This window comes from Falco punctatus, assembly GCF_963210335.1.
Source record: "Falco punctatus genome assembly, chromosome: 18".
Classification (NCBI taxonomy): domain Eukaryota; kingdom Metazoa; phylum Chordata; class Aves; order Falconiformes; family Falconidae; genus Falco; species Falco punctatus.
The window spans coordinates 4,509,212-4,532,424 of NC_137598.1; the positions used below are offsets into that span (position 1 = coordinate 4,509,212).

Sequence of the window (23,213 nt, forward strand, 5' to 3'; positions counted from 1 at the left end):
GCCATAGCTATTTAACTACAGTAAAGCATCGATTAAGTCACTTATTTGCTACTGATCTGCCACAGTATCATCTTTCTCCTCTGGTTAATAGAGCGGGTTATTTTTATTATTTTTTTACTTTTTTTTTTTTTTTAAACCTACTGCTAGAACTGCACCATCATACTGTGCCAGGCTAACTTAAAAAAAAAAACAACAAACCAAACAAAAACACAAAAACCAAAGATAGCAGGAATGTAAGATACTATAAAACTAAATTTTAGAAATCAAAAGAAAAAACTTTTTGCACTTTTAATTTTACTATCACATGCAAATAATTACTTCTCTTTTCACTCCCCAGCAGAAGTACGAGAGAGTGGCCCAATCTTTTCCATGCACAGTAATTTGGAAAAGAACTTAACTGGGGAAGTATACTTCTGTAGCAAACGAAAGTCAAACAACTCTGAAAACAAGTCACAGTTCATAAAACTGAAAGTTACGTGTGATTTACACCTTCTGGTATTTAGCATCAGCAGAGTAGGAAAATTTGTCTTTACACCGCGTGGTCAGCTAACAAGAAGGAACCACGGAGAATTATTTGTCACTTCAAGTGCACCCCGAACGTTGCCGTTGAACAAGGGACAGCTTCACCTCTGCTGACAAAATGGTACAGCTCGAAGGAAATCAATGAGCTGCACCAGCACTGAGGCCGGCTCCCGAACGATCGCTTTGTCCCAGTTTCCTCCCCGCTGTTTCCACCAGAACGGGCCAACGCAGTGAGTAGAGACACCGCAGCCTGTCTGAGTCCGTTACGGGGATGAGAACATAGCAGCTAGTCCGCCTACGCTAAATGTTTGCCATGCAATACGAGTACTGCAGGAGAACTTGCACACAACACTATGGTTTTCACAGCCTTTATATTTACTTGGTTATTTCCCCCCCCCCCAAAAAAAAAAAAAAACAGAAAGAAAAAAAAACACAACCCCAAAACCCACGGTTATAAATGGCAGTGGGGGAGTGGGGAGAAGGGAAACGCTAAATTCTTGCACGCAGGTATTAAATAAATAATTATGAGCACCCTAATCTGACAGAAATTTGAATATGCTGGAAAAAGCCAACAGGTTTACAGACTTATTTGCATACACTGTACAAGAGCCATCATCTGCTGCTGGAAGACGCACAGCCCGGACACGCGCAGCATCCTTTCCACCATCAAGTTTTCCCAATCACCTTCCAAGAAAAGATGGCACTTGCAGTTGGTTTGTTTTTCACGTCTAATAAATGAAGACGTTCACAACTGTTAAAAACGTGGGTACTTTTTCAGCACTACAAAGTGACCCCACGTGCTGCGCAGAACGCAGATGCCTGCGTGGATACGAGGCCAGAGACCGACCCCCGCGCAAGCCCCTTCCCTGGTCCATCCTTCCTCCGAACAGCGACGGCCGCGGTCGGCAGCCCGACGCATACTCAGCTCTGCCATAACAGCGCACATCTATTCTAAAAATATCCGCGGCTATCCTACAGATTCGGGTTTTTTTCCAGTTTGCCTGCAAGTAATTGTTTCTAGCCTTTAAAATTAACTTTGAATTAATTGCGTATCAGAACTTTTGAAATATTTAAACTTCTCTATCATTCCAACAAATGTAGCATTGTTGAAATAAATGGAGAAGGGTTCTGTAAGCATCCCTAAACTGTAGATGTGATCAACGATTTTTTTTTTACTAAATTAAAAAAAAAACAAACCTCCCAAACCCAGTACAGGTAGTTTAAAAGTGAATAATGATTTTGGTTGTTTTTTTTTATATATAGATATATGTATACATATAACATGCGTAGAAATGAACAGTTAACTGCATAAATACATTATATTGTGTTATGAATCAAATCAAAGCAATTGCCAAGCTGAATAATAAGTTAGAGAAATGACAACTCTGGCTTTATATATATATTTATAAAAATAGATATGAGTGTTATCAAAGCAGTTGATAGAGAATGCCTACTGAGTACGAAGTCGCCAAGGGTTATCTGGCTAAGAAATCAGAAGATGAAAATTTTCACAGTTATTTTAAACTGCCACTTACATTCATTCTAATGGCAACACTAGCATATATTACTAAGATGTTTACGGTATATATCACAATTGAGTTTTCCAGTGTTCACAACTTACGACTTTAAATTTGTACACTTGCTATTCACTAAAAAAAAAAAAAAAAAGGAAAACAAAGAAAAAAAAAAAAGGTGTGATTCTTAACCGCTGGAAGCTACTTTTCCCTAAGACTTTATACAGAACTTTGAACCCTGGCATGCTGATTTTGGCAGATTAAAGCACTGAATTTTCCTATTTCAGCCATTACTGTAATCACCTTTAAACTTAACCACTTACTACACGATAGTGTTGTGAGTTTAGTCAGCATACAGCTAGGCAAGACGCTACTTTTCAAGTAGCTTCTCTGCACATGAGGGGTTTTGTTTAACTCTTCACCTTTCATTCCTCTTTAAACGGTGAAAAAAAAGTCAGTTGCTACGACATCAGCTGTAAACAACAGGTTCCCAGTATAAATAAACCCTGATTTCTAGCATACAACATCCCATATCCTACTCCAGAACGCAAAGGTCAGTATACAGATGTAGGTCTAACCCTGGCGGGGCACGCCAAATTCTGTGCCCCCAGTTCCCACCTGCAAGGCAGAATTCCACGTCTGGAATTCCAGGCTCTTCACTTGTGAAGCTAATATCAAGTACTGTGTAGCCATGCATCGATCCTATACTGGGCCTGCCTCAGGAAAACATACCAAGAGAAACGCACAAAAAGTCTGTAATAAAGATTAAGAGAAAGTAACAAGCGTGGGGGGAAAAAAAAAAAAACACAAACAAAACCCCCTGCAACCTAAGAAGTTGCCCTCAAAAGGAGGCGAGGAAAAAGGGCAAATTAAAAATTCTGACGTGCTCCCTTCTGCCTCCTTCCAACTGCGCCCAGAAGACAATTTCTGCCATCCACGTGCTCTGATCTACAATCGAGTATCCTGTAAAAATCAACAGTTTGAAAAGCTTGCTGAATGAATTATTAGTAAGGTCAAGAGACTACAAGCTGGAAACACAAAGTTTACTACAGTAGTACATTCAGTTTTTATCATCAGTGACTAGTCATGACAACAGTATCTGGCTGCACTCATTTCCACTCACACCGACCAAGCACCTCGGCTGCAGACGCGTGCTGCAATGCAAGGCCATCAATGGCAGACACATCATCCGACAAGCCAAATGTTAAATAGGTTAAAAAAAGTTCTAATTTTACAGAAACGCTCATTTTTCAAAAATAATATTCTCTTATCCTTTTCCTCCTACACTGAGGGACAGGTTAATTTGTCAATTCATATTCTTTCACTTTGTCAAAACACTAGTTTCACAACCCCAAAACTGATTTCAAGCAGGAAACCCTCTGCAAATTAAAAACAAAAATACAAAAATTATAATCTCTATATTTATATTGATTGGAATCCTCCAGCATTTGTGAAATCACTTTTAGAGATGAATTTTGGGACCCTCCACAACTTCTCCACACAAGCCACGCTCCAGTTCAGTATTCCCCTTCACGAATACTTCTTTCTCAGTCTCCTTTGCCGCTTATTAGTCCACAGCTCAAATTAAATAGAGAATAATTGGCTGGATAAGTGTTACTTTGGTGACCGGGGTGGCACGTACTGCTCCTTGCCGATACGTCGAGGTGCTCCCTGAGGCGATGATCTGCGTCCAAATTGGCGCCTCTGTTCCCTGATTTTCCCAGCAGCTCCCCTGGGAGGCCCGTTGCCTCGGAACCCAGAATAATCCTTCATGCGACCTTCACCCTTGTCATGAGCCTTCTCCGGAGCCTTCTCGGCTGTACCGTTGTCTTCGGTTTTGGCAGGGGGAACGATGTTGGTGCGATGTTCCCTGAGAGGCTGAACAGCAACGGGAGGAGGCTCTTTTGGGGGCTTCTGGCAAACTTCAGCGTAACTTAGTTTGCGTGGCTCCTTTGGGACCAAGGGAAAGAGCAGGATTTACACACTGGAACCACCACGCTCCGCTCTTCCAGACCATTCCGGACACAGCAGCTATCACACCGCAGCCGTGGCGAACTGCACAAGGTCCCCGATGCTACATCGGCACATCCAAGCAAAAGCTCCCACCGTTCCCCACCCACACCCTGCTGCTCTGGGCCTTACCTGCGTCGACAAAGCAGGAGCTGCGCTGGCATTAGCCGAAGGTGAAGTGGCATTTGTCCTCGGTGGCTTCGCAGCACTGACGGGAGAGACAGCCAGCGGCGGGGACGTGTGGCTTGTAACGTCTTTCTGAGCCGACACTTCTTCTGGTTTGCTGTCCGGCTGAACCGTGCTGCTAAAGCAAAAGCCATTTCACATTAAAACCTACTAACACAGAAATACATGTTTGAGAAAGTATTTTTCTTTGAAGTCACAACTGCGCCTTTTGCAGCCACTACCACCACAATTTGTTATTTCCATCTAGTGGCCTCCAGAGAAGCCACCTACTGAAGGAACAACAAGCATTACCGCCACCCTGCCGGACACCAGCTGGAGTCTTTGCCAGAACAAACAAATTTTAACGCTCCCAACTCAAGTAATGCGCGTACCTTAATGCCACAGCTTCGGTCTGACTCGGGGAACTCACGCTTGTCACCGGCTGCTGGACGGTGCTGTGCGTCGGTTCTTCCTGAGCAGGAGCTGGGCAGCTGGGCAGCAGATCTTTGCTTTCCTGTACAGAAATGAAGTTGCAAAACATGGAAAGATGGCAGATGGGCTTAAACCGCTCCTCAGTGTGCCAGCTGGAGGCATCTGAGAAGCAGGGTATTTCCAAAGGCTGCTCAAGTCTCAATGATGGGAATTTTACTTCTTTTGGAGCACCACCTCTAAACCAATCACCCCTTATACGGGCAACACAAATGGCAGATAAAACGAGAAGTAAGGCCGCATCACCCAGACAATCAGTGCTTAGCCCACTGGCTCAAAGAAGAGATTCACCTGGAAGCAGCCCCTGCCTACACCTCACCAAACCGATCCTACTCCAACACTCCTCATCTGCCTGCTTTATTCCAAAACACAACCGAGCTTAAAACAGCGTAATTACAGAACTTCAGCTAAATACCTGCAAAAAGCCAAGGAAATCCAAGACCAAAAAGACAGAAACTGCACTATTACAGTATTATATATATAATAAACACAGTAGGATGTTTGGGTTTAAAGCATTCTCACGTGCAGCTCTAACATAAGGCAACTCTAAGCAGGGGAGGAGGGAGACACAGCAGACGCGCACAGCTGCGAGCATCCCGGAGACACGCGCAGGTACCTTTTCTTTGCAGACTCCTTTAACGATATCGGACATCCTGCTCTCCAGCACAGGCTCTCCCGGTATTTTTGCTGTGCTGCCAGGTAAAGGTGGGAAATTTGATGCTAGCAAGTCAAACTTTGGTGTCTGAGTCTTTGTTTCTGCTGAAGACTGAGGTCTCTAGAGAAGGGAGACAGCCGTTAATAAAGCTGTAACACCCAGCACTGAAAGCACTGAGCGAGTGTCAGAGAAATTTCCCAGGAACACTGACAATCCAGAGTGCAACCTGAGAATTCAAGGACTGTGTCGTTCCTTCCACAAACACACAGTCAACACATCGCACTTTGTGCAAAAACCTTGCAGCAAGGGAAGCGGAACTTACTGAAACCCGGTCATCTTCTCGTCTCCTCCGACCTCTGAAAACATTCCTCCTTTAAAGGCAAAAATAAAAGTCAGTAAGTGCATTCATCTAGCTGAAGGGCGCACTCATCTGCACAAAGGGGAGCCTGTGGCCGGGGATTTACGGCAGCCTGCCGATGCTTCTCAAGATACAGTTCTGGGATGTTCTCCATCTTCAGGAGGGGTCAAAGCTCTTACGCTCTTGGAACAGAGCCAATACGGGAAAACAATTTCTCTTTTCTCTCCCCGTGAAGGAGGGACCCTTGAGTACTGTATCTGGACAAGCACAGTGACAATTAGACTGTAATATTATAGAATAGTATCCTATAGTTTTATAGTAATAAACTTAATCACCTGATTTCTCACATTATCTGTCTTGTTTATTTAAGTGTCTAAACCCTGAATTAACAGATGAAAGATAAAACCAGTTGATCTTACAACATTTAGGAGCATCGAATTCCCCAGCTAAGGATCTACTTATTATTTACAGCAATACAAATACTAACTTTACTTCAACTGTTTTAATTCCAGGAACAAACCAGGCAGTTATTCTGAAATAAAGACACCTCATGATCTTAGGGCGAGGCATTTGTCAGAATGACTAATAGCCATACGGTCAAGCAGGAAGCTTTTGTGCTCCCAGTGAGGTATTTATCATGCCTGGTTTATTTCAACGTCAAGTTTTCTCCTGGTCAGCCTTTACAGAAATACCAGTTGTGCCAACGGTGGGGATCCTTGGCTCATGCAAGCCCTTTAAACCTCCGGCACCATGACCCAACTGCACCGATGTGTTACAGCTCTTTACCTGCCCCTGCCAATGCCATAATCGCCGTTCTGCTCCATCTGTGCGGTTGGAGAATCCTTCTGGGAATATCCTTGCTCTTGGTGCCCGGTTAACGTACTGTTATGGCGCTCCATAACAAAATTCCTTGAGTTGGTTCTGTTCAGTGGGCCATCCCCCACGGGCATGGTACTGACGGCAGCTGGACCCTCCGCAGTGTGTTCCGAGCTGTTCGATGATCGGAAGTGAGGCTTCACGCTGCAGGACACAGAGCGGCAGCTGTGTAACCCAGAGTTTCAAGAACAGGACCCAAAACTACCACCAACTACAGTTCATTCATAGCTGACGAGGAAGGAGGAGGGCAGCAAGCACTGGGACTCCACCAGAGAAGTTGTTTCCTACATTTGTCAAGACCAATGACGCCGTTCCTCCTTACCTCCATCTATTCCTTTTATTAAAGTTTTCTTGCAACCTCCTCTCCCGTCAAGTGTTGCCACTTGAAGAAAACATTGAGATCACTGCCCAATAGATACCACAGGGACAAAAAAGAAAAAAACAACCCTCAACCAGAAACACCACCACTCCCCCCCCAAAAAAAACAACCCCAAACAAACCCCAAACCTAAGGGTGGCAGAAGAATCCAGAGGGATTCTTCTATTTCCCTGGGCCTGCAGCACAGGCACGGGGTACCGGAAAGTCGTCTGGAGAAGTAAGCCAAGCCTGAGGCACAACCTGAGCTGGCCACAAGTGAAAAAACTGAACTGAAAGAAGAAGCCAGGGGCAGAACAGGCTGAAGAGAAGAGGGGAAATAAGGCTGGGGTAGCTGGGAGGCCACCTCCCCCGGTGCTTCAAAAGCCAGGATCTTCACCTCCCTGCTCCTGTTACCAAACACCCACAACACTGATTCTGCAGTTTACAATACCCCAGACACTTTACCCAGTTATCGATTATCCAGCCTTAAAGCTGTATTTCCTCTGAAAAGGCGCAGCTGTGCACACGCAGTGCCTCGGCAAGGTAAGGCTCAGGGTCTTAAAACACCGAATTACCCAGAAAAACCCTGACCTGCCACCACAACAGAACAGTTTTCTGGAGCAGCATTCACGTGCCTTAAGACTATATTCCACTCCTGCACCTCGCTGTCTTTTCCACACAGCACCAACCAGTTTTGGCAAGCAAGAAGGCAAGGACCTTAAACTCTTAAATTCTCCTTTGGTCACCGCTCCACATCTCATGATTTAAGGGCAGAATGAGGATTTTGCATGCTTATTGTTTTTAAACAATTTCATTATAACATTCCATGCAATCAGAAGAAATTCTCCCACTGCCAGCCAAAGTACGATCCCTAGCCGGGAGGAGAAGTTAATGGGGCTGCAGGATCTCTTAGAGAGTCACCAAGGAGCGGCCTGGAGAAGGGTCCTTTCTTCCAACAGACCGTCACTCACGCAGCTTTGGGCTTCCCTAAGCTAAGAAAACAGGGAAAGGCACATTGTGGATGCCACAGACCCCAGACTACCTAACAAAGAGGTAGTTTCCTTCCAGCTTCCACCAATAAACTTGTTGCCTCCCACTTGGCCAGAGAATTTAAACTGGGAGGAAGAAAAAGCAAAATCAAATAATTCAACGCATGATAAATTATCATTTGTCAGCACTAAATCAGAGCAGCAGCAAGTGATGTGGCTCCTCTCTCTGCTCAGCCGTTGATCCTGTGGTATTTTAAAAATCAACTCCACCGCTATCTGGCAGGTTTCTCCACAGCCTCGCTACTAACAGCTGGAAGTTGTGCAGCATTTCATATGTAAGCAGAACAAAAATCACCTTTTAAGAGCCTAGTTTCCAGTGGTCAAATTAATCTGCTTTACCCAAGACATTTTAAGTTACTGTTTAGATGGCTGGATAGAAAAAAATCAATTTAATCAACATTAGCAGCCAGGATTCTCTGTTACAAAGACTCAATCTTCCTTTCCCACAAGGATGTTGCAACAAATCAGGGCAAAATAAATATGAGGGGCTTAAACAAATGTTTAGCTACAGAGAAAAATCAAATATTTAACTCTTAACTGCCTGTACGACAGAACAAATTCACTTCTGTAGCCAGCACAGAAACCCAAAAGCAGCAGCTGGACGAACCGCTCCAAACGAGCTCTCCTGCAGTTCAGGAGAAGATATGCTCAACCAAGATTAATGCATACCTCACAGCTTCCAGAAGCACTAAGAACCAGTTTGGAGGCCCCAGTAAGGTTAAGTTTTCCATCGGCAAAGACCACAGGGAGAAGGAGGAGGAGGGACGCTAACTGAATTCTTCCTTTTTGTTCAATGTTCTTAAAATGGAAGACTTAAGTCATAAATTCAGCCCTCAGATCTCATAATCTTACCCATCACTGAGAAGGCCACAATCTTGCCTGGGCAGAAGAGCAAAGCAGAAAAGACAAGGAAAGATAAGGAAGAAAAAAAGCAGAGAGAGGGAGAGAGAGATGAGATGAGAGTGCAAAAAGAAGGAAAAGCATGAAGTGCAGACTGCCCAGACAATCGACTGTTGGACCTGTTCTCTCTTAGCGCGATACTTGATCATCACTGGGCCAAACCTTCCAGGCGATGCCTGAGCTGTCACCTTAGCAGGCAAAGAAATCCTGCCCAAGCGTAACTAATGTCTGCTGCCACAAAATGAAGATTTATTACCACAAAAACAGAGCTTTGTATTAGCACAAAGGCTGAGCAAGATTGGCAGGAAAGATAAGACAACCAAGACAGACCAGCAGAACCTGTACGCATGACCCTAAAGCTATAACTTCACAGCGGCTGAAGATTTTACAAACAGAAGTCTTAACCAGAAAACTTCTAAAAGCTTAAGGATTATACAGATGTGATCTACAAGGCAGTAGTGAACGTGCAGGCATTTCAACATGTTAATGTTTGGGTACGCACAATTCTTGTCCAGCTTCAGCATTCGTACTTTTGGGAGGATCTGCATACATGCGAGTGTTACAGGGTTTAAGTTTAGGCACAATTTAAGGGGAAAATTTTTTTTCTAAGATCTTGGTCAGGGGCTGAGCAGCTGTAACTCCACCAGCTGCCCCGTCTTCCAAGTCAAGTTGTCCTACCAGTTGCACAGCCTGTGTGAAGACTCTGCTGAGTCACTGCAGCCCGAATTCTGAAGTTCACCTTCTGCCAACAGCCACAACCCTTAACTGCATCACAGAACCACTTACGGTACAGGCAGTTGTCAACTGACTTCTCAAACAATATAAAAAGTAATTCCCCTGCTACCAGCTTGCATGCTGAATACAGTGAAAGAACTTGCAAATAAAACAATTTCCACCCACACAAACAGATTACTGCTCCTTTGTATTTACAGAGCGCTGTTCCAGTGAATACAAAGCTGTTTCCTTCTCCCCAGTGTTTAGATCTGAGCCGAGTCCTTTACAGTTATCAGGAAAGATGGGGATAAACCAAATAAATTATAGTAACAGACTCAGCATCCAGCAGTTTTAACATCCAGCAGTCTGGGCATGCGACTTCTCAGCTGCATAAACTGAATGGCTCTCTGCAAGGCTAATCACACAACAGGAAAAGCTTACGTTTGTGCTGCAGGAGTTTATAATCTGTGTATAACAAACACAATTAGAAGTATTACCTTAAGAGGAAGTTATTTATTTGTCTGCAGAAATTCCTCTGAGGCTTTTAAAGGAGTTACCTTTGCTCTCTCCAGCACATATGTCCATTCTTTTAGGATCTTGAGCTGCCACCTTGATTTTAATTTTATTTTATAAATCAAGTTGAAAAACGTCATACATATTTGATAAAACAAAACAAGTACCCTAGTCCCAGCAGAAGGCACTGCATTCTACAAGTGCAAGGAACACTTCAGGATCTCAATACTGTAAGTTCTCCGAGAGCAAACAACTGACAGAGCTATCTTACCGATTTCTATGGAATGGGCGACCTATACTCAAAGAAGCAGCATTTGTTTTATATGATCCTGGTGTATTAAAGCCATTCACAAATCCACCGTTAGGAAAGGGGGCCTGCAACAGACAGAACAGTCTCAATGGCTGAACTAAAAAGAAAAACGTTTGCAGTTTTATGAGATCAGCTTCAGCAGTTATTCATCTAGTCTGTACTTTTACACCGGGCCGCCGTTACCTAGTATGTTGTGAGCTTACTACTAAAGCGAAAACCCCACCAGGTTAACAGTCTGCACGTCTCCTCGAGCATCAGGGTCCTCCTGGAAGAGCTACAAAGCTGTTCCAGTAACACTAGCCACTGGACAATGGAATTTCACATTTCTTGAAATAAATGGCAGCCCATGGTGCGACACGCAGCCTCTCCGATAGCCTTGCTTGATCAGGTCCACGATATAACAGGAACTATTATAAAACAGAGGGATCTGACTAGTCAACCTGCACATTCTACAGCTGAAAAGCCCACTGCTGTGGCTTAACCCCGCTGATTTGTTAACCAAATGACTCCTGCTGTTTTGGGCTAGCTCCTCTCGCTTCCATCAGCTGTTACTCACCAGTGGTGTTTCAAAGTAAGGTGCAGGATTGGGAGACCACGTCTGAGGCACGATGCTGTAAATAGAGTACTGCTGAGGACTATATACAGGCTGCATAAAGAGTGGCGAGGCAAACTGTGCTTGTGTTTGAACTGGCTGAGTATAGACACTGGAATCCACTACCCGGTAACCATTCTTAGCAAAAAAGGTGTTGATGGCTTTTATCCTTGCCTGCAAGAAAGCACATCGCATCACAGCCATTAGTCGGGAGAAACGGAGAAGCAGAGCACACAATCTTTCTTGCCTAGCGAAATTGTAACAGAAGGGACGTGAAGGAGGAAGTTGATGACTGCAGAGAAATAAAAGCTCTGATAAAAATCAATACAGATCATTTTCTAACAGCGTGCTAAACAGGGAGGACATCACACGCCGCTTTAGCGAGAGAATCTGTCAAGCTGAAGATAAACGCTGCCTCCTATAGCAGCGACCGCCCAGGCTCTGGTTTTGGCAGCTCCTCTCAGTACAAAGGCCTTGCTGCAGCCCCGTTTGTAGAGCAGCTAACTCAACCTAGAGACTCATGATGGCGAGAGTCCCTCTCCTGAGTTCTGCAGACCCAGATTCCGGGGAAAGTGGAGAAGGGAAGACGAAACAGGAATGTATTTCACCCCTCGTGGGAAGCAGCTCTGTGAATAACCAGCAGCCACTGAACTGTAATTTTTCGAAGCTACTCATGACCTCATTCAAGTTACCAGCCCCCAGAACAAGTGGTAGGAACTATCCCACTGCTAATTCCTTAGTTCCCCCCTCCCCCCCCTTAAATGCACACTATCAATCAAACAGAAGCCTATAAAGCAGCCTTACCATTACTGGCTTGCCCTGAAAGGTTTTCACTTCTTCCCTTAAGTATTTAAACGCCTGCAGATACAAAAAACATGAGAATATCTTGATCATAATTATACTTCTCGAAGGATATTACATGACGTAACACGAGTGTCTAGCCATCTGCTTCCCTGTTAGCCCAGCTACATTCATTAACACTTCGAATTCAGGACATACCCCATGTCAGTTATGGCTGGTGAGTACTGAGGCAAGAGGCAGACAAGGGAATTCTAACCCGACAATCCCTCCACTTTTTCCTCTATAAACCAGAATTTGCCACTAACCTCTTAAAATAACAAAAGGGGGATAAGGAAATAAACATTTCTTTTAGCTACAGGAAGCACGTGGGCAACCCTCTCAAGCAGGGGAAGCATTAGGAAGAAAACTGAGATGTCATTACCAGTTGAAGGCAGCCTTACCTGTTGCGCATCTGTATCTGACTGGAATGTAACGTACCAGTTGTTGTTGTGAGCAAACTCACAGCTTATCACTTTGGGGCAGTTTTCATTTTTAAAGAGAGCCTTAACCTCCTAGGGGAGAGAAGAAGCCAGGTGATTAAGGGCATCAGCTCTGAGCTGTAAATTGAACACTAAACCAACAAAAGTTTACTCTCCAGCCCCTCAGCTGCAATTTTCCCTCCACCAGGGATGTTCTTTTGTTCCCCTGACAGGTCTGTCACACACTTAATTATTCTCTACTTGTTTGTGAACGCAAGAATACCAGTCCAGCCTAGTGAGCTCCCCAAATAAAAACCAGCAGGCCCATCTGGTAAGAAAATCACAATCAGTACAGAACTGGAAGTATTTCTGTATGAAAAGGTAGCAGAAATGTGCCTTTAGATCAGGAGAGTCATCTAGACAAGAATGATTCTAACAAATGTTTCTAAATCAAGGCAACCTGACAGCTTTGTAATAATCAGATTTTAAAGAGGGAAAAGCAGCTGTTCAGCGTTTGCATTAAAAGAACTAATTAAAAATGCTAGCAGACAAACACCCTGTGTTACAACTTTAAAAAACAAAGAACTAAATCATTCTGTTAGCCAAATATCAGTAGGAATTTTATTATCCTCCCTCCTCGGAACATAATGAGCTCAGCTCACATGGGGTCACAATGAATGAGAAATGTTTAGTAACATTTCTTGCTGCCAAAACAACCGTCTGACTTCAAGTAAAGTTACTGCTGTGACAAAAATTCAGCCTGAATTCCAAGCTATGCCCTGGACTGGTTTATTTTTGGATCTGAAAAGAAACCAGTTCAAACGTCCTTCCAGAAAAGCCTAGCTAGCTTAATTTTCGGTGGAAAAAAAGTTTACTTAAGAGTATTTTAATATATTAGTGAACAATGGGATCGAACAACAACAGCAAATTTCTGCCTCAGCTTTTTTGACAATACATCCAGGCAGAAAAAATTACTTACATGGTTTATGAGAAAAATATCTGTGTTTAATCAGATTAAATACCAGCTGACCTTTTAAGCAACACTTCCTGCTGCTGCCTGAAGCACTGTTGAAGACACCCTCCAAAAAAATCAACAGGCTTTTCCACCTTTCTTTTCTACTCATTTACCTCTATAGGTGTTGTTTCAGGGATCTCACGGAGAATGATAATACATCGTTTGTGGTTTGGTCTTACTTTCTCCCCTCTCTCATCCACTTGTACCATAGGAGAAGCTAAAATTAAAAAGACAAAAGTTGGCTTAATATTGGACACTGCACACTGCAAAACACCTCAGCAGTAAGACTCCCCAATTATTGAACGCACCACAAAGAACTACGACAGACTGCTTAAGAAACCCGATTACTCAAATTCTGAGCAAATAACCATTTGATCAGCTAAGGTCTGCTAGATCTTCGGTGTATTTTAGCTCTTTGATGCTGCCTCTATCTACAGCTCAGGTATCTAAAAAGCTCAGTCCCTAATTCAGTTCACTCCCAGCTCAAATTCAAGCCCGAGGATATAAAAGCATTCCTAGAGGGAGCCCTAACGGGAAAAGTTCAGGTAAGAGTAGGGAAATCAAGTCAGAATAAAGATGTAAGAAGTTCACTTACAACTGCTTCCGCAACAAGCCAAGCGCAGAATCAGCACAGGACATGTCAGAAGAATTCTAGCTAACTTTATTTACTAAGCCATTTCTAATTTTATCATTTCCAGTAAACTTCTGCACTGAATCAGAAGTAGTTTATTCCCAGAAAAAGACTTGCACTGCTAGCAGTATCTTAGAGCAGCCGCTTACTGAGGCAGATTTAGGCATTTATTATAAAGCACGATGAGAATTCAGGAGCCTGGAACAGCCACTTATTCAAGTACCTCTGCGGAACGAGGCTCTCGTCACCGCTGACCAGAACAATACGCCATAACCAGCTCAGAGACCAACACATTTCTCTAAAGCAAGGAAAGATTCTTTGTTCTACGGACACCCGACAGCCAGACTTACATCTCAAAACTTCCAGAATAAGGTCCATATCTGTTGTCAGCTTCTTAATACCTTCCATGTTGGCAATTGTCCATATCGGAACAAACTGATCACTATCCATTTGAGACATCAAGTAGAGATCCTTGGAAAGATTCTCACTAAAAAGACAGGAGTTCGCCGTTTTATAAAAATCCTGAACTTTACTTACAGAAGCCTCAAAACAATAGAATAACTGCAGGTTTAAATATTCGCCAATACCATTCGCAGCTAACTCTAGCCAAAAGATACGCAGATTTTCCCTCCTGGAAAAAATCCCAGCAGATCAACACAAAGCCAAATCAGTTAATTAAAAATCTTCCCGATAGTTACGGTGCTCTGCAGGCTAGGCTGCAAAAAGGATCTTGTGAAAGAATCCTCTTCTGGTAACACACAGCTAAATTATCTCTACATTTTCCGACTGTGAAGCACAGAAGTCACACTCAAATCCTCATTAAAGGACACGGATGCACGTGCAGGACCGGAACAGCTGAAAGGCACCACAGGGCTTCTACTGCATTTTAGCGAATCTCGTTTCATATGGCATCCAATTCTTATGAAGATGACAGCACATAACAAGCCAAAAAAAAGGGGGGAATTTGTCAACAATTTTAACAAAGGTTTTATACAAAGTTAACTGTACTTACCGTGAGAAGCAGAATTCAAGTTGTTTTTTCAAACACTCTCTAATATCTTCTGTGGACACAGCGGAGCTGCCTTCACCTAAAAGTTACCACATTCACCGTCAGATCTCAGTTTCACACTGAGAACACAAAAGAACGTGTCTCGTACAAGAAAAGAATGACTCCTGAGTAAGACCAAGAGGGCAAGCTCATCTGAGGCATGCTTACAGACCATCACACCACACGTCCTCAAAATGCCACAGATCCCCCAGTTTTCACCTATTTGGCCAAGTGCTACAGCTGGTTGGGATCTTCTTCAATATTTTTGGAACATTTCAAAGCTCCTACTCAGTCACAACGTAACTGCAGCAGACTCTAGAGGGTTACAGATACTGACAAGGGTATTCTAGCTTGCACACTCACCAGACACTTCATAGATTTGGTATCCAAGATCTTCGGTTGCCAGGACAATTCCATTTGCAGATGCTTCATCAACTCCCGTGCCATTTCTTGTGGCTTCACAGGATGGGGAATACATCACTTCATACTGCTTGCAGCTATCCTCTGAAATCTCTATGTTACCTGCCAAAAAAATGCATCATCAATAGAAAACCTACTATAAGCTTCGGAGTATTTTCCATTTGAAAAATTTTGGCTACCAACGTTAAAACAAACACTCAAGAACACCGTAACTGAAAGCATCTAGACTTAGCCTATGTTTTTTAGACTTTCAGTGTCTACTTTGTATTGGATGGCACTTTCTACCTCTCCCACTTCACAAAGATCCTCTGGTTTGCGCTGGGGGCTCCAGGGTAAGTAAATAATAGGATCAGAAAATCGTAAGATCCCTTTAAAGTGACAGAGGTTCTAAAAAACAGGCCTTCCACCTGGAATTTGAAATATTTAAATGGGGTTCCTAAAGACAAAGCACTAAAACAGCTTACATCAATGCACTGCACCACCCTTATTTACATCAGGGACTCAGGAGCATTTAGTGGTTTTTATAAAACGCAACAGAATGACACGGAAATTGGCCGATCTCTTCTGCAGGACACCTCAGCTTAGTCTTCACCACAGCTGCCTGAGATAGAAACAAGTGCCATTTTGGTTGAATCCAGTCAGGCGAAGGAGATCATTCTAAAAAAATCAACTGCCTCAGCAGATGGCTAGATCTTTGCCACACTACTGATGAATCCACTAAAAACAAACGTTGAGAAGGGATACTGTCCATTAGATACTATTACATTAAAAATGGTTAAAAGCAAAACCACTGTATTTGGAAAAACTGCCTTCAATTTTCCAGCAGCGTAACACTGCCACGATGGCTTCATTTTGAAATGAAGAGACAAACGAGCTTCTGTCATCCAGTGCACAAACTCAGTACACTCTCTTCACTTCTGCTGACTTTCCAGAAACTCGTAACCTCAGCTACACAATCGGCTTCACATCGCATCTAAACCAAATCAGAAGAGTTCAACCATTTGAGTGTTTAATTCTGGATGACAGGACCATGCGGTAAGGATCAGAAAGGGGGGCCGCAAGGGAATACAGACTAAACCGGCAGAGGTTAACCATAGATGTGTTGCAGTTTCTACCCCCCACCCAGTACAAACGCTACGGCCTAACCGCTCTCAGCAGCACCTCAGTGACCTACCGGGATCGCAGGTGGCCCTCAGATCTTATCTTCCCGTTCACAGGGTCAAGTGTATACTAAAGTGCAGCAACGGTGAACAAGTCACAAATCCATTTCTACACATTTAGCATCTTGTTTCCCTCTTAGCGCGTTACTCAGTCATCACCGGGCCCCTTGGATCCCGTTACCTGCTGAAGTACTCCGTGCCAGCGCAGCTCCGGACACCTTGAATCCCTAAACCAAAGCTCGCTGGTCAGACTTATAACATCTACAAACTGTCTATAGTGTTTTCTCACGTTTATTTCACACTTGTTGTTACCTCAGCACTCACAACCTCAAGGACAACAGCAAGAGGTTGCTTCTCACTGCTGAACTCTCCGCAGAGAACGCCCAGCGCCCCGTGGCAGGGGATGTATCACGGCCAGTGCCCGAACACGGACCCGCGACATCTCACCCTCAGTGTGAGTCCCTTGTGCAGCCGCTGTTTCTTGCCACGTGTGCTCTGCGCCATTTGTTGGTGGCACAGCCTCACTGCTCCCTTGGGGTACTTCTTGCCACACCTTGGCGTTAGGGTTTAAGCCAGCACCTTTCGATGTTACCTGCTGAAGAGACCAAAACACTTCTGTTGGGAAAAACGACCCAAAGATGCTTTACAAGTCAAGCCAGACAATACAGGTGAATTTAGTGATTTTCTATAGAGTTCCACATCTCAAGTGTCTAACCAGCTATTAAGCGCCTATTTGATTTTTCATTAATCAAAACAGGAAAATCCTTGGTATTTTCCAAGTATTTCATTTCTACCTCCATTAGAAGTGTTGCCTTCAACCTCTCTTTATTGACATCCGACAACATCAGCAGAGGAAGCGGCTAGCCGTCAAGGACTCTGGTAACTCATAAGCTTTTAAAGACTCGACTGTCATAATGCTCCAGTCCCCTTTCACCAGAAAGGGAAATTTTCCCTCCTCCAGACCCCTTCCTAGAAAGGAAGGTAGAAAAAACATATGTCAAGGAGAAGAAACTAATGACTTACTGAATTAGTGACATCTGTGCTATGCCAGGATCCCTCGTGAACTTACCAGAGTACTACCTGAGTTCCCCACAACCTTACCTACATCTTATCCGCATCAATGTACACTAATAATTCCCTTAAATTTGTAAGCAAGGAGATTAAAAGTTTTTGAAGTGCCAAGATAAACATACACACCATCACAGCCTGTTGGGAGAGGGGAACAGGATCATCTCTCTTCGAGACTGGGCAACAAGGACCATCGTTAGAGTGAGAGGGTGAACAATGAGACAGACAAGAGAAACTGCTGGATTCCCATCTGGAACCTGACGTGGATAAACGTTTATTCCGACAGCGGAAGACGGTGCCCTCCAAGGTCCCTTCCTGAGAGCTGCTCATGAGCTCAAAGGCATTTGGGCAAGGAGTCCCAGAAGCCAGCAGCAGCACAGAGGATAAGCACTGTCATGGCTTTTGCTCTATCACGATAAATCAAACTTCTTCCATGCAGGCAATTCTCCTCACAAGAATTCCTAGCACGCTACAAGCAACTAATAGTTTCCTCCAAACCGGTTTCTTCAGACATTTAACGACAGGCCACTTTACTCACGCCACGTGCATGATTGTAAAAGGCAAAAGCCATTAATCCTACCTCGTATCTCACAAATAGGGAAGTCTGATATTTCAGAGGCCAGCCTCCTGGATTCTGAAATTAAGGAGTGACATACTACCAGGCCTCAAACATAAAGCAAAAGGATAAGGAAGCAGTTGCGTAGCTTTAGAGATAATTCCTCTGCCAAGGTCACACCTAGTGCCAAAGCTATTTGCTACAAGGACAAGCCCAAATTCAGTAATAAAAAGCCTCCAAAAACCAGAGGAGCAAGACAATCACAAGAGGAGGCAAAACAAAAATCGCTGGTTTTGCAAGGCCCTCTTTGAGATTCAAAATCACACACACACAACCAATTTAATCCACACAGCAATGGAGTTTTCCCCCTTTCATTACCCTTAGCAGAAGAATATAGCTGTAAACAGAAAGAACTAGAAATAGTTCCATGTGGAAGGCCACGTGCATTTCCCTTCTTTGTTTTCTGAGTAGCTGCTCTCAAAAAAAAACACCCTAGAAGAAAAACCCGTGAAGCTGTTGCACCCGTGTATTCCGTCAATGCAGTTCAGAACTTACTGCTGGTCACTCCTGTGACGCAGCATACCTGTCAGCACGGGCACCTGCTGGAGAACTGAAAACCAGCAGATCCCATTGCCTGGAATTTACTTTTCATCAAAGCAAAAAAAAGACAAGACACATCTAGGAGATGATTCATTATTTTATAAAAATAAACACTGCCTCACTACCTGACATCTTTGAGGTTAGCATTTAGCTCGAGCTGAAAGCAACTGGAAGGAACAAATACAACAAAATGAAATTGAAAGACTCTAGGGAGTTTTACACTGCTGGAGCTGATCAGAAGTAAAAAGCAACTCTGAGTATGACAGACGACATCACACGCTTTAGCCAAGACCGAAAGACATGTGTGGTAACGCCAAGTTCAGAAACCACAGGTCCAAGTGAAAGGCGCTAAGGAACTACAGAAGATTCAGACTGATAAAGCAATGAATGGACTTAATAATTGTAATGGCTGAAATACACACCTGAAACACAGCGTGGGCTACTTCCCCCTTGTTCTAGAGACACTTAATGCCATGTACCGCAGTTCTGCAAGGCCCGTCCCTTATGTCACGCATCTTAATAACAAGACACCGTGGACTTCGAGAGGATAAAAAGTCCCTAATTTACATAAGCTTTCTGAAAATACAGTCTGCTGCACTCCAGGAGCAGCACCACTCCATTCTGGCAAGCAGCTCTTCTGAAGAGAGGGCCAAAATATCAATTCTTGCTTATTTAACTGAGGCTAACAAATACTGAGCCCATTCGATTGGCTGCAGAACAACCCTCCCAGCTGCTATCAGGAACTTTCATGATCAGGTTAAAGCTTTACAGAGTTACAAAGGTTAGGAACACTCGCTGCTATCCACAAGCTGACAAAGCTGTCCTCCTCAGCACAGCTCCCCTCTAGTTTAGATGACTTTTGGCCAAAGTGGATCAAAGATTCTCCTCCAGCGATTCCTCAAAACGGACCATCGAAGCATCTATCTCATTCCAAAAGGATGGCAAAGAAATTTTCCTTATTTTAAGAGTCTAAATTACATTTAACAGATTCAATTAAGCCACCAAAAATGGAAGTACTCCGAGTTCCTGTTAAAGCACTCTCTTTTAATATTAATTCAAACCACCCTGCAACCAAAATCTTAACCCCGAGCACATGACAGATTTTCCAGAGCAGACCAACTCTCTAAAATCCAAATGAAAAATCTAGAAAAGAATTTAACAGAACTTGTGAGGTGAGATTCTAAACATTTTCCAGAAGTGGAAATTTAAGTGCCAAGGTCAGCAAACCCATGGGAGTTGCAAAGAGAAGCCTTGTGCTGCCGGGGGACATGACAGGCAGGGAACACAAATCTGCAGCAGGCTTGGACTTGGCCCGGTGTAGCTGCCCGTCACCTTCTCAAAGCATCCCCAGGCTGCGAAGCAAACCAAAGGGAAAAGAAAAAAAAAAAAAAAAAAGAAAAGAGAGAAAGGTGGTGTCAAACCAAAAGCAGCACGCAGAACTCCTCTGGAACTAACTGCAGGCTGTAACAACAGCTCAGTACTCCAAACAGCCCAGGTAATTCTCAAAACACACGTTCATTCAACGGCTACAAGACTGAGCGCAGTGTGTGTTTCGAGTTAGCCACTACGAGCACCCCATCAGTAGGGGCACCTCTTTCACCCCTGGGGAAAGCAAATCCACAGTCGTGGTGTCCCTCACCTGTGTCAATGGTGTCCAGCACTTCTGCATGAACAGGGACAACTGGGGGGGTTGTCACCCATGGGGGAGCAGGAAGCCTCACCTGCCAGAAAAGAGGGCCAGCAATACTCAGCGCTTCACACAGTCCTGGTTTTCTAGCTAGGAAGCATCGCTGGCAGCAATTAGGGCAGCGCTTCACCCACCTGAAACGCACAGATTTCAATTTTCCCAATAAATTACTAATATATTGGACTAGGAACACATACTCAACCAACCAAAACCCAAAGCAGGCACAGCAAGCCATTATCAATTACATTTTTCACAGTGCATTTAATAATATTCCCAATGCACCTTCATCATCGAGCGTGAACAGCATTCCAGTCCTGGCTTCAAGTGAAAAACAAGGCACACAACACACCAAACACTAATGCATAAAAAACAGCCCAAGCCTTACACCACTCCCTCAGTGCAGCCAATTTTTTGAGCTAGAAGATATGAGAACAGAATTCCACCGTGCACACTGTGAAGGGATCAACTCACAATCGCCACATGCACGCTTCACTTAAGTCTAAAATATAACTGACAGCTACAGCAAGTCAGCTGATGCTCCCAAGAGCTTCACAATTTCTAACACAACCCTGTTCTGCACCTTATTTTTCAGGCAAACCCAAAGATCCTGCGATAAAAGCTGCTGCCTGCTTCTATGCATCTGACTACAGCGTTTCAGGGCACCTGGTGAAGAGCTCAAGTTCCCTGTCCTGGCAGTGAAAAGGCACCTTCAGGAAGTCAAATTTATCCTCAGGAACATAAAATTAAACATCATTGATACTTCTTCCTGAACGAAGATCAGAGTAACTAACTCACAGCGCTAGCAGCGGAGGAGAAAGGAGATCAAACAAAGCAATCAAAGTCAGGTTTGTGCCGGAAAAGGATTCACCGAACGCCCAGGCGCACACTGCCCGGCTGATTTGCTTCAGCTCCCCCTGAGCAGCCCCAGCCCCATCTGCATCACAACTGCTCCATGGCACCGCTGCGGGTTCCAGAACCTGCCTCGCACGCCTGCTGCTCAGAGGGGCCACCTCCGTCTCACGGGCTCTGCTCCTCTCCACCGCGCTCAGCCTCGGATGAGGTTGGCTGCTCGCAGCTCCAGGCTGCGGCTCCCATTAGCTTCGACAGTTCCTCTTCCAGTTAAATACTGTAAAACCAGATTCTGAAGACCTGTCATTCCACGTTCAGGACATCCTTTTTTCCTCCCAGTGCAAGTAACATTTTCAGAACTGAGGCAGTTACTTTAAGAAAGACAAGGAGTTTCCCAAACCTTTTTATTTAGAGCTGCTTAACCACAGAATATATATCGGTATTCACATAAAAGACCGCCACCACGTTCAAAGGGAATACACCACTAGCAATTGCCTGGCTTACATCTTAACTCCATTTATATCTTATATATAAGCCCTGTAGTGCCTTACCCAACCCGGCAGCTGTTTGCTTTGCACGCTTTTTGGACAAAACTTATCGTGGAGTTTCAGGGAGCAGCGCAGTTGCCCGTTTTGCCCAGCAAAGGCTGAAAGGGCTTCACAAAATCAGGTGAAACGCCGTAAATAGGTGAAGAACCGGCCCGGCCCGCAGACCCAGGCCCGGGCCGCCACGCTGCCCACCGCCCTTCCCCCGCCCCGTGTGGCGCGGGGAGGGACACACCGGCCCGTCCGCCCCCCCCCGGGTGACCTCCACGCCCGGGGACGGGCCGCCCGCGCTCGCAGCCGGGCTGCTGGCCCCTGCACGGGCCCGGCGCGCCCAGGCCGCCCCACCGGCCGAGCTTTCCCCGCCAGAAATTACCCCCCCCACCCCAATCAACGCTGGCTGTTTAATTAAGGCAGGCGCCACGCACGGGCCGCGCCGCCGCTGCCAGCGCGCCCGGGCCCAGTGCAAAGCGGCAGTGTGGCCCCGCGGGGCGGCCGGGGACTACCATGGGGCGCCAGGGAGAGCCCGACCCGGCCCGCCGGAGCCACTCCGTTCCCCTCCGGAGGCGGGAGGCCCCGCCAATCCCACCATCCCGGCGCCGAGCGAGGCCGGCGCGCAGGGCCCGGGCCGCGCGTAACCTTCACGGCAGGCCGCGGTGCGGCGGCTCCCCCGGAAGGTCACCGCGCCGCCTTCCACCCCTACCACGCGGGGGCCCCGGCACCCGCGGAACCTTCCAGAGCGCCGAGCCCCCCCCTCACCCCCGCCCGCCGGGCTGGCGGCCGCCGCCCCCGGATTTGCTGTGTCAGCCCCGTCCCCTCCCCCCGGCGCGGCGCGGCCGGCGGCGCGGAGCAGCGTGCGCGGCCTCCCCGCCACATGGCCCGGGCCCGGCGCCGGCGCGCCGCGCCTCACCTCCACGAAGAGCAGCATCCTGCCGCCCGCGCCCAGGCCGGCGGGCCCGCGATCCCCGCCGCGCTCCCCGCTGCCCGCCGGCGGCCGCGCCAGCGCCAGCGATAAGGACACTCGGGCTCCGCCTCCGGCTCCTGCCGCCAGGGCCCGGCCCCCTCCCTCCCGCCACCGCCTCTTCCGGCGCACGCCGAGCACTTCCGGGGCACAGGCGGTGCCGGATCCGCCCACTCCCTGCGGGGGGGGGGGGGTGGAGAACGGAGGAGAGCGGAACCACTCCGCCAGGGGGCGCAGCGGCCGCGCTGCGCGGAGGGAGCCGGCGCCCCCCGCGGGAGGGAGTGGGCTGGCCCGCAGCGCCCAGGGGTGGGGGGGCGGGGGTGGCCGTGCTGCATTATATAAATTTATATCATTTGGGGTTTGGTTTGATTTTTAAACTACACAACGCAAAAC

General features: G+C 45.8%; 1 protein-coding gene across 9 annotated transcripts; it reads right to left on the reverse strand.

Annotated features, from left to right (window-relative positions):
- Positions 1–97: 97 nt before the first annotated feature.
- LARP4 (La ribonucleoprotein 4) lies at positions 98–22,929 on the reverse strand. 9 transcript variants are annotated; one of them, XM_080368810.1, is made up of 17 exons: positions 22,770–22,929; positions 20,503–20,602; positions 17,005–17,149; positions 15,341–15,499; positions 14,942–15,017; positions 14,280–14,416; positions 13,412–13,515; positions 12,266–12,376; positions 11,829–11,882; positions 10,989–11,198; positions 10,394–10,497; positions 6,500–6,733; positions 5,678–5,726; positions 5,317–5,475; positions 4,604–4,725; positions 4,179–4,350; positions 98–3,986 (listed from the first exon to the last, which is right to left on the reverse strand). In XM_080368810.1, the coding sequence occupies exons 4-17, from the start codon at positions 15,453–15,455 to the stop codon at positions 3,651–3,653; spliced, it is 1,983 nt and encodes a 660-aa protein (XP_080224936.1). In that variant the 5' UTR covers positions 15,456–15,499; positions 17,005–17,149; positions 20,503–20,602; positions 22,770–22,929; the 3' UTR covers positions 98–3,650. The 9 variants fall into 9 exon arrangements, with proteins under 9 accessions (XP_080224936.1, XP_080224937.1, XP_080224935.1 ...); XM_080368811.1 differs by having other exon boundaries at positions 4,179–4,347; positions 17,005–17,152; XM_080368809.1 differs by having other exon boundaries at positions 17,005–17,152.
- Between the last annotated feature and the right edge of the window lie 284 nt (positions 22,930–23,213).

Bases quoted from the DNA above. Each gene is read 5' to 3' on its own strand.
- LARP4 (XM_080368812.1), bottom strand. From the start codon at position 17,402: ATGTTGTCGGATGTCAATAAAGAGAGGTTGAAGGCAACACTTCTAATG. The intron at 14,417-14,941 runs GTAAGTACAGTT...CTGTCTTTTTAG, and splicing joins CTTGAATTCTGCTTCTCACG to TGAGAATCTTTCCAAGGATC. The intron at 13,516-14,279 runs GTAAGTCTGGCT...TTTTAATTTTAG, and splicing joins TATTCTGGAAGTTTTGAGAT to CTTCTCCTATGGTACAAGTG.